The sequence below is a fragment of the Xiphophorus hellerii genome, chromosome 21 (genome assembly GCF_003331165.1).
Source record: "Xiphophorus hellerii strain 12219 chromosome 21, Xiphophorus_hellerii-4.1, whole genome shotgun sequence".
NCBI lineage: Eukaryota > Metazoa > Chordata > Actinopteri > Cyprinodontiformes > Poeciliidae > Xiphophorus > Xiphophorus hellerii.
In genome coordinates, this window is record NC_045692.1 from 16,751,367 (window position 1) to 16,765,461 (window position 14,095).

The following is a 14,095-nucleotide window of genomic DNA, read 5'->3' on the forward strand; positions in this document are numbered from 1 at the left end:
GAACTAAATTTAGCAGCAATAACTGGTAGTAGTCAATACTTAACCTATAGACCTGTTGCTGCTTCAGTTCATTGCCCTTTGGAGACTTTTGTTTAAGCAAAAGTCTCCAAAAGCCTGAGGAGGTAGTGTATACCTTACACTACCTCCTCAGGAAATCAGTTGGGTTGAGGTATGGACTTTGGGCCATTGCAACACCTTAATTAAATTGTCTTTTGTAGAGTTGGATTTGTGATCATTGTCTAATTAATCCACCACTTTCAGCCAAACTCCAGGCTTCAACAACAATTTGGTACAAACAGAAAGTTATGGCTGGATCACCCATTTCTTGTGGCTTCCAAACAAGCCCAAGTCTTCAAAACTGGCCAGTTTGCTTGCAGGATCTCATTAGGTCCATCCAACAGCTCCGATCAGCTTTTCTGCATCTGCTGAATGAAGACATCCACACAATGTGATGCTGCCACCACCATGTATGTTGACCACAAAGTAAAAGATTGATATTATCTTATCTGACAAGAACTGCCCACAAGTTTTCAATTCAGTTCAGGTCAGGCGAGGAAGGGTAGCCATGTCATTAGTTTTTCATCTTTAACGCCTTTGCTGGCTAACCATGCAGAGAAGTGCTTGGATGCTTGTGATGGAGAGCTGTACTGCATAATAACCACTGAGTTTTTGAACGATGCAGACTTCTTCCTTCATTACTACTTGAAGAAAGTATTGTCTGTAGGTTTAGGAGTTGATTTTGAGCCCATCTTCAACTTGAAAATGTCCAACCAGCTCATCTTTTATAATACCAACCCATAACAGTACCTCACCTCCACCTTGTTGGTTTCTGACTTGACGTGAAGCTTCATGCCCGTTACTGATCCACCCACAGGCCCATCCATCTGGTCTGTCAAGAGGCTCTCTCATTTCATCCATAAAATCTTTGAAAAATGTGTCTTCAGATATCTCTTGTCTCAGTCACTTCAGCTTGGAAGTCTTGATTTTAAATTATAACTATCATTTCGGTAGAGAGGGGTATTGTTTAATACGTTCTAGAGAAAACCGCAAATTTTTTTCTTGAAAGAAAATATTTAGCTTAAGTGAACATTTGATATTACAGGTTCCACGTATACAAGATGTGATTTCGAGGAGAGTTTCTGTTATTTGATCCAAAACTCGGAGTCCCTCTACAAATGGACCAGAACAGTTGAGGCCCCAGGACTAAAACAGGACCACAGAAATACCTCAGGTTGGGGAAGCTGATATTCCTACAATAACATTGTATTAATCACACATCTTTGTCTTTAACTGTCTGCATTTTGTTTTTGACCCTCAGCACATTTTCTGTCGCTTTCACCCATTGGAGGAAAAAAGATCACTGCAGAACTGAGGAGTCCTGTCTTCCTGCCTACTCATGGCTGCCAGGTAACTATGTCGCAGAAGACAAGCAGTGTCTTTAAAAGTTTAGGAAATAGTTTGAGCATTTTTCAAGTCTGGAAAAATATTTATAGAAAAATAATACCATAGTAGGATTTTCTTTACTGCAATGGACTGGCAACCTGTCCAGGGTATGCCCTGCCTCTTGCCTGTTGACCGCTGGAGATAGGCACCTGCACCCCTTGCGACTCCACAAAGTCTAAACGGGTGCAACTTTGCGACCCCTTGCAAAGTTCATCCATGAATGGATGGATTCATTTGACAACTCCTCCCCATGTTCCATTTTCCAGTACACTAAAACCTGATGCTCTAATAATAAATTCATATAATGTTAACAATTATCACTACTAAATAAGTAGTGCTATTTCTAATTAATATAACATTATGTTGAATCCAACCTGCAGAGCTAGGATGTGTACCCCGTTATCTTGAAGTAACAAGATACACAACTTGTGTAGTTAATGTCATAAAAATATATTTCTTAGGACAACATGTTGGATTTTTAAAATGGTCGTGTGCACAATTTTGGAGCTCTTAAAGTGGTCCTATAAAAATTAAAAAAAACACCCAGCTGTAGTCTGAAAAATGAGCTGTTTCAAAAACCTCCCGATTGTTAAGTCACATTCTACCATCACTGCGTCGTTACCTAACCTCAGCAATTCCAGTCTGTCACCTGGCAGGGAAGATGCTGATGCTAAACTTTAAACACTGAAAAATAAACTAGGTCACAATAAATCTTTGGACTTGCATGTCAAAGATGTCCTAATAAAAATCCATTAGGATATTTAAGAATTTGAGTCTTGAAAAGTCTCAAAACACACAACATTTGGAAACGAGGGATTTTGTAGATTCAAAATAAGTAGGGCCAACATGTTCTTTGTTTTCATCAGATACGCTTCTACCACTATGCTGGGACAGGACATGGAGAGCTTCAGATCCTACTTCAGCCTCATTTGGTGGCTCAGAGCTCTGAACTCTGGAAACACTCCATTCAACTAGAGAAGGGAACATGGCTGCGGGCAGTGGTTCACTTCTCCAGCAATCAGCGCTTTCAGGTCTGTCATAATTACACAATGATTTCATATAGTTGTTTGACATTAAAATTGAAATCGCAGCTCAAATGACCCGAGCGATAGCAAAGTGTACCGGGGAAGTATACTGACCCATTTGGACTCCTCAGAGACCATCTGGATGTGAGTTTGCTGTTAGTGTCCTTTCAATATCTTCAGAGTATGTCAGTGTCACCCAGTCCTCTTCTCTGCCTCTTTACCATCTGGATGTCTGCAGGTAATAAAGAGAGGTCACATCTGCTGACATTCACCTTCTGCTCCATTAATTCACTTCCTGTTTCAGTGGTATTGGTCAGCATGTTTAGGAGCTTGATTTCACTGTGAGGCCTAAAGAGCTGCTGATGGAGGATTGGTCTTTTATTATTATTATTATTATTATTATTATTATTTATGGTGTTTTCAGGATGGGAAATCTACATATTTGCCTAAATTTGAAAATGGAAATTGGAATCATTCACTCAGGAATTTTGTCATTAAAAATATTTGAAGGTTGAGCAAATGAAATGCCATGAAATTCTACAATATCTTGTAAATGTATCTGTATCTTGTAAACCTTTTTAAATTTTAAAGGTAGACTGACAAGGTTAATCTTGGTCTCACCAAACTAGAGTATCACTTGTAAACATTTCCCCTAAATGGCTTGTGGAAATCTTTAAGAAAGGCTTCTTATAGATTTCTTTCATTAATCGCTTTGATGGATAACTAATAGCCCTTTTGGCTGACTCTCTCCTGAGCTATGGATCTCTGACACTTCTGCTTTAAAGTATCATATTACACCCTTCTTTGTATTGGTCTATCACTAAATGTGAATACTATGAATTGAAGTTTGTGGCTGTAACATGACAACGTGTAAAAACTTCAGAAGGTTTGTTTACTTTTGCAGTGAACTGCATATTACCATACAGTATTCGTACCATTAATATTGGTACTGACTGCACTACATTTATAAGCTCTTTCTCTGCTTTCATTGGAAAATATTTAAAAATATGTAACCTACATTTGACTGAAATGACCACCAGTTTAGATAATTAAGATAGATAAATTTGCATGGCAGGTGTAGTTAACTTTCCTTGTCTATTTGTCTTGATTTGTTTTAATTTTATCTAACTGCGGTTATTTTTCTATTTCTTCATATTGTGAACCCTGCTGCTTTTTATGCATTTCTTTAATTTTTCCATTTGACCCTAACATTTTCTGTGCATCAACCAACTCAATACTCTTTACTGATTTTTTTAACCAATATTCATCTGTAGTTTCAGCTTAATTAAATTACAATAAACTAATAATAATAATAAAAAAAAACGGTCCCTGATGTGTGTGACATTGTTTGACTGTTTTATCTTCCAGGTGGTAATTCGAGGGGAACTTTCAGCCAGCAGTGAAGCATCGGAGGTCTTAGCCATTGATGATTTGTCTTTCAGTCCTGGATGTGTCATTCTGCCTGGTATTAGCTATACCTTTCTAACACTTCTAACACCTTAGAACACACACACCGCATGAAACTTGACATTTTGAAATATCCTCACACATAAACAGAGCACTAGAAGCTTGTTTTGAATACTGATGAATGAGAGTGAGGACATTAAGACACCCATGACTGGATTTATACCAGGATAACTGAGTCATTAAAATTGTGCTTGCTGTACTTTTTTCTGGAAGAGAGCATAGATGTTATACAATAGTGGAGGAGTTGATTCCATAAATCGTGCTTTATGTGACATTTCAGACACAATTTTTAACAGCGTTCTCTACTGATGTACAACTGGAAGATCATTCTGTAGCATTTTCATCTAATATGCAGAGTTCAATGTAATCTGAAAAAGTAACGAAAAAGAAAACAGATCATACATCCATCCCCTTTCTTACACCCCTGGTTTTCAGTTGTAAACTCTGACCTTTGACTCATTTTTTTCAAGTGCAGAAAAGGTATTTACTAAACCAGTCATTTCCAGGCTCAGTTCCCCCGGACCTACTGCTTTATGTTTTAGATGTGGACCTGCATCAGCACATCTGCGTTAATTACTTCATCAGCATTCAATTGAAGCTAATCAGAAGCTGCCAGGCATGAAAAAAATCTAAGCCATGTGTGTCAAAGGACCATAAGAACCAGAATTATCACACTTAATGTAAAAGACAAACTGCAGACTGTGAAAGATCTATGTGAAAGTCTTTTAGACTATCACCAGACCAAATTGAATTAGCTCAATACTCTAGGCTTTAATAAGCAAAGAGAAACCAACACTAATCACACTTTGCATGGTGCATTTTTGGTACTTGAGAAGATTCTTTTTGTTTCTTCCAGAACAATAAAAAGACCCTATTCTCTTTGCAGGAGCAGAGCCAAACATTACACTAAATGAGTCTTCTTGGAATGTTGACAGCATTATGTTGGTGTGATCCTGTTGCAGTTTTAACACAAGGCCTGTTTGGCCACAGCTAAAATTACCTAATGACCAAACAATGCAGGGTGCACACAGGGCGCATGCTTGCATAATTATAATGAGCTACCACTGCTCATGCAGGCTCCATTACATGTGTGGTGAGCACGCTGTCCTGTTTAAGCACTCCAGAAAATCTCCCCAAGACCGTTATTGCAAATGTTTAGAAGTCAAGTTTAGTCTCTCTTTGTGTAATGGCAGTCATCTCTCATAGTCACCTTCTGGAAGATTATTGATGTTGTACTGTTGTTATACCATTGTCTAAAGAAGGACCAGCTAACTGATGTGTTTGTACTATCTAAATCGGTTCATGCTCTTGAATGACTTTTGATTGTAAAGAATAGAGATTGTCATCATTGGAACATTAACAAGAAAAGATAATCAGAGTGGCATTTTGCTTCCTTTGAGCCACAAACGCTTGCATCTGACATTTGGAATTTTTGGTGTGCAAAGAATAGGCAAGACAGGTTGAACAAACCCAAGCTGTACCTATTAAATCCTTTTTAAAAAGAGAATTTCATTAAATTATTAGATATTACATGCTTTTTAATGCAGTTGCCATTTTACTGTTTTAATCTCTTTTTGTCCTTGTAATGCAGTTGCCATCTTAGAGTTTAAAATGAGTCATTTTAAAGGTCATTGAGAATATGTTCTGAAAATGGCAACATTTAAAGATTAATTTCTGAGGCCAGCTAATAGTGATTTAAAAAAACTGGGCTATGGTTTTGATATATTTCCCGTGCTCCTCATATAGTGCCATTGAGTTAATTTACGCGATGGAGTCTTTGCTGTACTATTGATCAAAATCTGAACCATTACTGTAATTTAATCAAATGCATTTATTTCATTTTGGGAGCCACTAAGCTCATTTATGCTAATTGAGCACGTTCTCTCAATAAAATATTTTAATTATAACAGTGACTCAAACAAATTTGATAATGTGCAGATAATGGGGCTCCATTAATTGTACTAAATTCTTATTTTTATTTTGTACTTGGCAGAGGGCAGAGTCCTCGCTTCACTTCCCTGCCCTCCTTCATGGTTCACCTGCGCTAGAGGGAGGTGTATCGAGGAGAGCAAAGTGTGTGACTTCACACCATATTGTCCCAACGGAGAAGATGAAGCCAGATGCCGTAAGAACCACTTTACTAAGCAACACTTTGAAATAATCACATTTCAGTCCCCCTGACAGATGTTTTCAGGATTTATCTGACACCCTCTGTTGCCATCAGACTGTTAAAATGCACTGTAGCTCAGTTGTTTTGATATGTGTTTGCATTGGACAGTAATGGTTCATCAGTCTGTTACCTGCTGCAGGTATACAAAGTTAATATTTAGACTCTTACAGTGATTAAAAGAACAAAATTACAAACAAAAACAAACATTTTATTCTCCTGAGAAGTGCTAAGTGATGTTTGTACCTTATCTTATCTTATCTTATCTTATCTTATCTTATCTTATCTTATCTTATCTTTTCTTGTCTTATCTTTTCTTGTCTTTTCTTGTCTTGTCTTGTCTTGTCTTGTCTTGTCTTGTCTTGTCTTGTCTTGTGTGTGCCAGTCAAATTCAAAAAGACTGTACCACTACTTTATTAGTTGCATAGCTGCTAAATTCATCTGTTTACAGGTCCACTTAAAGCTTTTGATCATAATAACATGTTTTGAACATTGTGGTACTAAACCATCAGCACATAAAATATCGATCCTTAAGCAATTAGGTGCAGCTGATTTAAATTATAGTGCATCAATAAACAACTAAAGTATTTAGAGTTTGTAAATTGGTTCAATTAAGCCTAATCACATACAGTTGCCTTGCTGGACTGATAACCCAGGAGGGCAGCATCCCTACAGTGTTTCCTTTTTCTGTTTTAGCTTCTGAGTGTGACTTTGAGGACGGTTCATGCGGCTGGTATGAGCTCACTCCTGGAGATGGGTTTGACTGGATCAGGGGCTCATCTGACAAGGTACCGCCGGACTACTATGATCACCCACCCTTACCGGACCACACTACCAACAGCACTAAAGGTAGAGGAAACAAATATGAAAAACAAAGAAGTGTGACATGTGTTAAAGTTGAAAAGAATTGTACTGAGCCCTTCCAAAAATACTGGATAAATACTGGAAGATCATCTACATCTCAAACTAATATTTTGTTGAAAAAAATTGTAGTTCAATATGCTCCAAATGTGGAGATGTACCTTCTCAGCCATCTGAATAACAGTTAACGTGAGAACCTACAGTATTTTGCTCATTTACCACAATATGTTACTGTATATCATGCCTCATTACATCTTCCAGTTTCTTTCCTGAACAGAATTGTTCAAGTCGCAGCTTTAACTTTGTTGCTGGCTGACTCCAAACAAGCACCATCTGTTGTTTTTGTTATGATTATCGAGTGAAATGGTCTGAAAAAGACATCTATTAGGTTTAGAATTGGAGCCTGCAGAAACACCTTACAGAACACAGTATTGAACATTGAAATATATATATAATTTGAAACCTTTTTAGAATATGCTGCTAAATTCTGTTATGTTTTGACAACCAATTAGTACTAATTGTTCTGTAGAAAGGCTATAGCTCCTATATAGTGTTTAACAGCATTCCATATTGCCACTGCCGAGAAGGATGCTTTAGTATTAACCAGTAACCATTAATTGCTAACATGATAAAATTTCTCTCGAGATGACTGCCATGCATTTATGATATCTTTGGAGGCAAAATATGCATCATCAACACAAAATCATAGTGCTGTTCTGATTCAAGGATGTTGTTGTTGACAGTCGTGTGCAGTGATTCCTACACCATCACCAGCTGATGGCACTACATCCTAACATCTGCTTTGTTCTTTCTAATTAAAAATAGGGAAAGTGGGGTTAAACAAAGATTTTCTATGAAGAAACTAAGGTTTTCAATGATGCAGGTTACCATGGCAACTTCTACATGACGCCGAAGGGAGAAGTAGATAAAATTGATTTGTCTGGCTGAAGTGGCCAAGTGGGAATATTTAAGGTGTAGACAAACTTATCTGTAAACAAACTACCTAGTTGAAATGTGACTGTGCTGTCAAACATATCACTTTCAAGAAAATACAGGATTTAGAAGGATGTTGACCAAGATTTTTTTTATGACTGCAGGTCATTTCATGTTTATACTGAAAAACAGCAGTAGTCTGCATCCAAATGCTGTTCTCAATGGACCCTGGTTCCAGCAATCAGCCTCAGGATGCACCATGACCTTTTGGTGAGAAACATGTCACATCTTTTCCCCTCTATGGACTGTTTTTCTTTCTTGTAACATTGTACAACATCACCATACAAGCGGAGATCATTCACACTCATAGGTCTTACTGTATCCAGGAGTCAGTGTCTTCAGGTTTACACCATTCCTCCACCTTTGTTTCTCTTTTCTAAGTGCTGCTGTCTTTTAGCGGTAGCTCAGATTTTTTTAAAGGCAGGGTACTGTGGAAACATTGAGAGTACTTAATGTCTTACCTGCAGAGTAGGAGAGATAATTTTCTGAACTTAGACTGGTCATTGTTTGACTAATTCCAAATCACATTTTACTACCATAGTAGAACATAGATGTGTTCAAAATGTTTACTCACTCGGTATATCTTCAAAGAGGACGAAGCAGGGACTTTAAAGTTGATGCACTGGCATGTATGTGAAACTCTGAGATGATGGAACTAATAGGATCATTTGTCTTTGCAATGTGAACTTTTTAAAAAAATCAAAAACAGTAATTTTAGTAGTCACACTTTTTCATTGTGTTGTATTGCTAAGCATAGACTTCAGCTGTGTCTGTATCACAAACTGCAATTCATAAAAATTTAGTTAGACCACAGTCATGTTTTTCTGATTCTGGAGTACTCACGGAGAACCCATGCAAACTCGATGCAGAAAGACATCAGACTGAGATTTTTGGACCCTGGATCTTTTTGCTTCAAGGCAACAGTGAAGCCATAACAATTAATATTACTAATAAAAATTCTTGAATAATTTATAATAACTACCTATTTTGTTGGGGGATATTGTTTATTGAATTCACTGAACCATTTCTGCTTTTTGCACTCTTACTTTTGAATCAGATAGCTACTCTCCCAGGTAAAGCCTGTTTCAAAATAACCTCCTCTCTCCGTTTAATGTTTCTTTCACCTTACTGACTAAGGCCGGGATAAGATATGAATGTTAATAAATCATGTTCAGGCATTTTTATGGTCCCAAAAGCTCATATTAAGTGACTGATTATGTTTTTCTGCCTAATGGTCATAGGAATTCTGGAAAATGAAAACCTGCACAGCTCACGTTTGTTCACTAGTCACGTATCGTGACTGGGGATCATGGAGGGTGCATTATCATAGGATGAATTTGTAATTTAGAGTATCTCATACAAGTATATAATTTTATAGATATATTATCTTACAATGTGCTCCTTAGCATGTCAGGATAAATTTATCAGCTGAGTTTCAGATTCAATCTACTTCTTATCCCCTCAGGCATTATAACTCAGGTATATCTGTGGGGGCTGCTGACATATACCTCCGATTCAAAGGAGTTCAAAACAAAACTGTCATATGGACAACCCTGTACGATCAAGGGAGACTGTGGAACAGGGTCACCATTCAGCTGGGGCGCATCACTCAGCCCTTCCAGATTGCTCTGGCTAAAATTAGCCTTGGCGTGTTCGATGGAGTCTCCGCTTTTGATGATGTCTCCTTCAAGAACTGTTCGATGCCGCCGGCAGTGGCTGTGTGCCCCAAGCACACGCATTTCCACTGCTTGCACACCAAAGCATGTGTGGAGCACCTGCAGCTCTGTGACCTTGTGGATGACTGTGGGGATGGATCGGATGAAGAAGGATGTTGTGAGTGTCTCAACTTCTTGAAATAAGAACAATTGGGTCTGTAAGTGCACAAGAATATGATACCTTGTGACTTTGCTTATTTTGTCAATCTTAAATGTTTCAGATCAACAAACAAACCTTAATACCAGACACAAATGACCTGAGCAAATACAAAATGCAATTTTAAAATCACATTTTCATTTAGAAATGGAAAAAGCCATCCCAACCAATCTGACCATATATGTGAGAAGGTATTTGCTTAAATAACTAAAAATAGAACCTGGCCGACAACATGTAGTTGTCTAACACATTGACCAAAAAGAAAACAAAGACCGCTGTGCATTTCCTTAAAACATTCTGATGACCTCCAGTATGTTTTTGGAAAATACTGCATTTAATGATACAAAAGTGGACATTTTTAGGACAAATGCATTCTGTCACATCTGATGTGGTTCTGGAAACTAAGACACTAACATAAGTAAATAGCAAAGACACAAGAGCTAATAAAGAATCAAGAAATCAGGATCTAAGATTAAGTAAAAAGGACTGCAACTCACAATGCATATCAACTACCACAACAGTCAACTAGGAATCTTAAACCTAAGGAATGAGCTGAACGTGAAAAGACTGACAAAAATAAAGCAAAACACCAGACCAAAGTCCAAAAGTGTATGACCAAAATAGTTCTATGTGCTGAAATCATCTTTGTCTGAGTTTAATGATTTGAAACATTTCACAGCAATGGATTGCATTAGAATTTTTTCCCTTCTGATTACATTTTCAGCAATGTTTTGAAAGTTTGAATGTAGTATCATAAGCAAACTATCAAAAATCGAATGCTTTCCTTAACTCATCAGGGAACATAGGGCATATTTAAATTGTTAAAGTTTGCAATTTCAGATCTTCTCAGTCTTATTGGTTTTCACAGCTCCAGAAATTCAGTGTGACTTTGAAGATGGACTGTGCAACTGGAAGCAGGAAACGAGTGGAGGAGATGTGTTTAACTGGACACGCATCCAGGGCCCAACTCCAACCCAAAACACAGGCCCCTGGAAGGACCACACTCTGGGGAACACCTCCGGTCATTACCTCTACATTGAGTCTTCCCTCCCCCAGGAGTTCAAGGACACAGCTGTGCTGCTGAGCCCAGTATTTGAACCTACCGACCAGCCTGGCAAGGACCCTGCTTGGTCCCCCCACAACCGCTGTGCTTTTCGCTTCCATTATTGCATGTTTGGATCGCACGTGTTCAGCCTCGCGGTGTACATGAGGACAACCACGACAGACCGTGGCATGCTCCTCTGGGCAAAATATGGAAACCAAGGAAACCTATGGCACAGGAAGACCATGTACCTACACAATATGCAACCTTTTCAGGTAAGTGATCAATATTTTGGACTTTTTAAGTTTCTCTTGGGTTTTCTAGCTGGTTAGTCCAGCAAGAGATTCAAACCTAGGACCTTCTTGTTGAAAAGCAACAGTGCTACCACCTCCAGCCCCAATTGTCCAGCCCCAACCCCATGATGCATTGTGGGAATTCTGTTGGCAGCTTAGATATAAATTATAGGTACTTCATGGCACTGCAACACTAACGTTACTATACGTTGAATATGTTATGCAGTCTCCCTTTGAGTGCATAAACCAGCTAAAGCCAAGTTAAACTTCATCTGACTATAGGGCGACGAAACAGTTCCACAAGTACTTATCTCCACCATGTCCTGCTAAGACTGGACATGTCTATGTCTGTAATTGAACAAATGTACCTGAACTGTAATTTAAAAATTACAGTTCACTACTTTTCATTATATACCAAAACAAACTGTTTTACTGCAGCTTCTGGGCAGCAGGGGCTACACCTTGACATTTTTTTATTTATTGCCACCAGTTACAGTATGCACATTGCCTCTAAACGTTTGTGGACTTAAATGTTTTAAGCCATTCACCTTGTCAAAGATTACGACTAACCAAATACATATACAAGAATGCATATTGAACACCTATTTTAGAAGTAGAGTCTTGAACAAAAGGGTTGCAAAAGTCATGTAAGAATAAATATGTCCTACTTAAAGGTGAGAAGTGAATTATATGTTGTAAAATTACAGTTCACTACTGTAGATGTCTAAAAGTACAATAGACAAAAATACATTTAAAGTTCTTGAGACATTTTGTTCACTGTCTCGCTTAACAACTTCAATCACATCTGACTGTGAATCATTTGGAGTCACCTTGCAGGCCCAGACAAACCTGAGTTCAGGGTAAACACAGATCCGTAGCACATAGCAGCAAATCTCTAGTGAAACAAAGAGTCCATATTTACAAATGCATTCCAGCACTGCATGATGAAGATCCATTTAATTGCTTTAGTGCTCAGCATCGATCACTGGAGATGGATGTTCTGTTGTCATCACTCATGAGTGATTTCAACTTGACAGGCAGTTAAAGACTTTTCCTGGGCCGTGTCACTGGAACAGGAGCTCCATTTGTTAATTTAATTGAGTGCAGACAGGGAAACGTTTAAAATATTGACACTGATTAATTTAATTCTGGCTGAGAGGGATCTGCCTGTATGCACAGTGAAAAGAAGAGAACAACATTTAAGGACAAAAACAGAAGCTAAACTTGAGCTCCTAGATTGGAAATATATTCACGAGTATTCAAAGTCATTATGATGACAAAAAAAAGAAACAATAGCTCATAATGGTGTAACCTGTAACAATGTTGTGATATTTTTGAAGAATAGTTGTATAATAACTGCAGGGATTTTAATAACAGCTGAGATGTGTTTTTATGATCTATCCATAAAACAAACAATTAGCAAGAACTAATATTAATTGATATTATTGCCTATTATGTTTCAGTAATTTTTCCCGTTTTTAGATTTTAATTGAAGGCACAGTTGGAGATGATTTTGAAGGAGACATTGCAATCGATGACCTTTCCTTCCTGGACTGTCAGCTGTTTCATGGTAAATCTTCAACACATCAGATAAACCCAGGGCAGCAGCTCTTCAATGTTTTATTTACCCCCCCGTCTTATATTGCAGGAGAGCTACCTTCTCTGATCACCCCACCACTGACCACGCCGGCCCCTACGGTCATACCCAACAATTGCTCCAAGGGGCAGTTTGTGTGTGGAACACATGGGGAGTGTGTTTTACTCAGCCAAGTGTGCGACTTCAAGCAGGACTGCTCTGATGGATCAGATGAAACAAACTGCGGTAAATGGTTGTAGTTCTTACTACCTATTATTCTTCCCTGACCTGCTTTTTTCCTAGTTGCATGCCTTTCTCTCTTTCAGTGAAGGAAAGATGCGATTTCGAAGGTGGTGTTTCTTGTGGCTGGACTGTTGTTAGTCCTTCTTCCAGTGTGAACCATGTGTTTCGCTGGGCAGCCGACCAGGGGGAAAGCAGTCATGACGGAGAGCAGAACCACCGTCCAACTAATGACCACACTCTGTGAGAGCCAGAGATAAATATTCCTATCCGTTTAAAACACATTAGTTGATTGAAAAAACAAATTTGTCAAACAAGAAGGTGTGTCACTGCCGTTGTAAGAATGTAGTGATGCTTTTCTTTTTAAATCATAAATGAACTATGATTAACAACAATTTTTGATTTTTTGGCAGAAAGACCCCATGTAAAAATCATGGCCTTTTTGCTGCAAGTCAACAGTTGCTTCCAACTGCCCCACTTTGCAGCCACTGATTGATGTTAATAGGAATAATTGTAACAAATGATTAATTATAGAAAATTGTCAAAAGGAGTGGTTGTTTTACAGATTGTTGCAAAAGAATTTAGAAATGTGCAAAGCAATTTTGGGGAATAAATGGCAAAAGCTCTGTAAATGTTAATTCAATTGATTTTCAATAACATAATTATTGCTATTCTGTGTTGTTCCTTCTGTAGTAACAGCCCTAAGGGTTGGTATAAGTATGCAGACAGCTCAAACGGCGGCTATGGTCAGTTCTCTGACCTCCAAACACCAGTCATCTCCTCCACTGCTCCTCAGTGTACCCTCATATTCTGGTACCACATGAGTGGATTCACCGTGGGAACCCTGCAAGTAAATACCCCAGTGAAACTTTGAGTTGAAATGAATGTCCCATCAGAACCATGTTAGAGATTTTTATCTCTTCTACAGGTGCTGCTCAGACACAAAAACGTCACCCATGTGGTTTGGTCTCAGACTGGTAACCAAGGCAACAGATGGAAACGAGCTGAAATGTTTTTGGGTTTATTAAATGACTTTCAGGTCTGCTGATTATTTTTGCACCCAAGATCTTGTAATGTGTGACATACTCAAATTCTAAGCAATTACATACAGTATAT

At 38.2% G+C, this 14,095-nt stretch overlaps 1 protein-coding gene across 2 annotated transcripts in view; it reads left to right on the top strand.

Moving 5' to 3' along the window:
• The window catches only part of malrd1 (MAM and LDL receptor class A domain containing 1), a 47,341-nt gene that overhangs the window by 477 nt on the left and 32,769 nt on the right, over positions 1–14,095 (top strand). For both annotated transcript variants that reach the window (XM_032551337.1, XM_032551335.1), the window contains exons 2-15: positions 1,103–1,231; positions 1,319–1,407; positions 2,310–2,474; positions 3,837–3,933; positions 5,929–6,060; positions 6,799–6,951; positions 8,061–8,166; positions 9,422–9,789; positions 10,697–11,145; positions 12,646–12,733; positions 12,812–12,985; positions 13,066–13,222; positions 13,673–13,829; positions 13,908–14,018. In XM_032551337.1, coding sequence (XP_032407228.1) covers positions 1,103–1,231; positions 1,319–1,407; positions 2,310–2,474; positions 3,837–3,933; positions 5,929–6,060; positions 6,799–6,951; positions 8,061–8,166; positions 9,422–9,789; positions 10,697–11,145; positions 12,646–12,733; positions 12,812–12,985; positions 13,066–13,222; positions 13,673–13,829; positions 13,908–14,018 — 2,375 coding nt within the window. The remainder of the gene's footprint in view (positions 1–1,102; positions 1,232–1,318; positions 1,408–2,309; positions 2,475–3,836; positions 3,934–5,928; positions 6,061–6,798; positions 6,952–8,060; positions 8,167–9,421; positions 9,790–10,696; positions 11,146–12,645; positions 12,734–12,811; positions 12,986–13,065; positions 13,223–13,672; positions 13,830–13,907; positions 14,019–14,095) is intronic.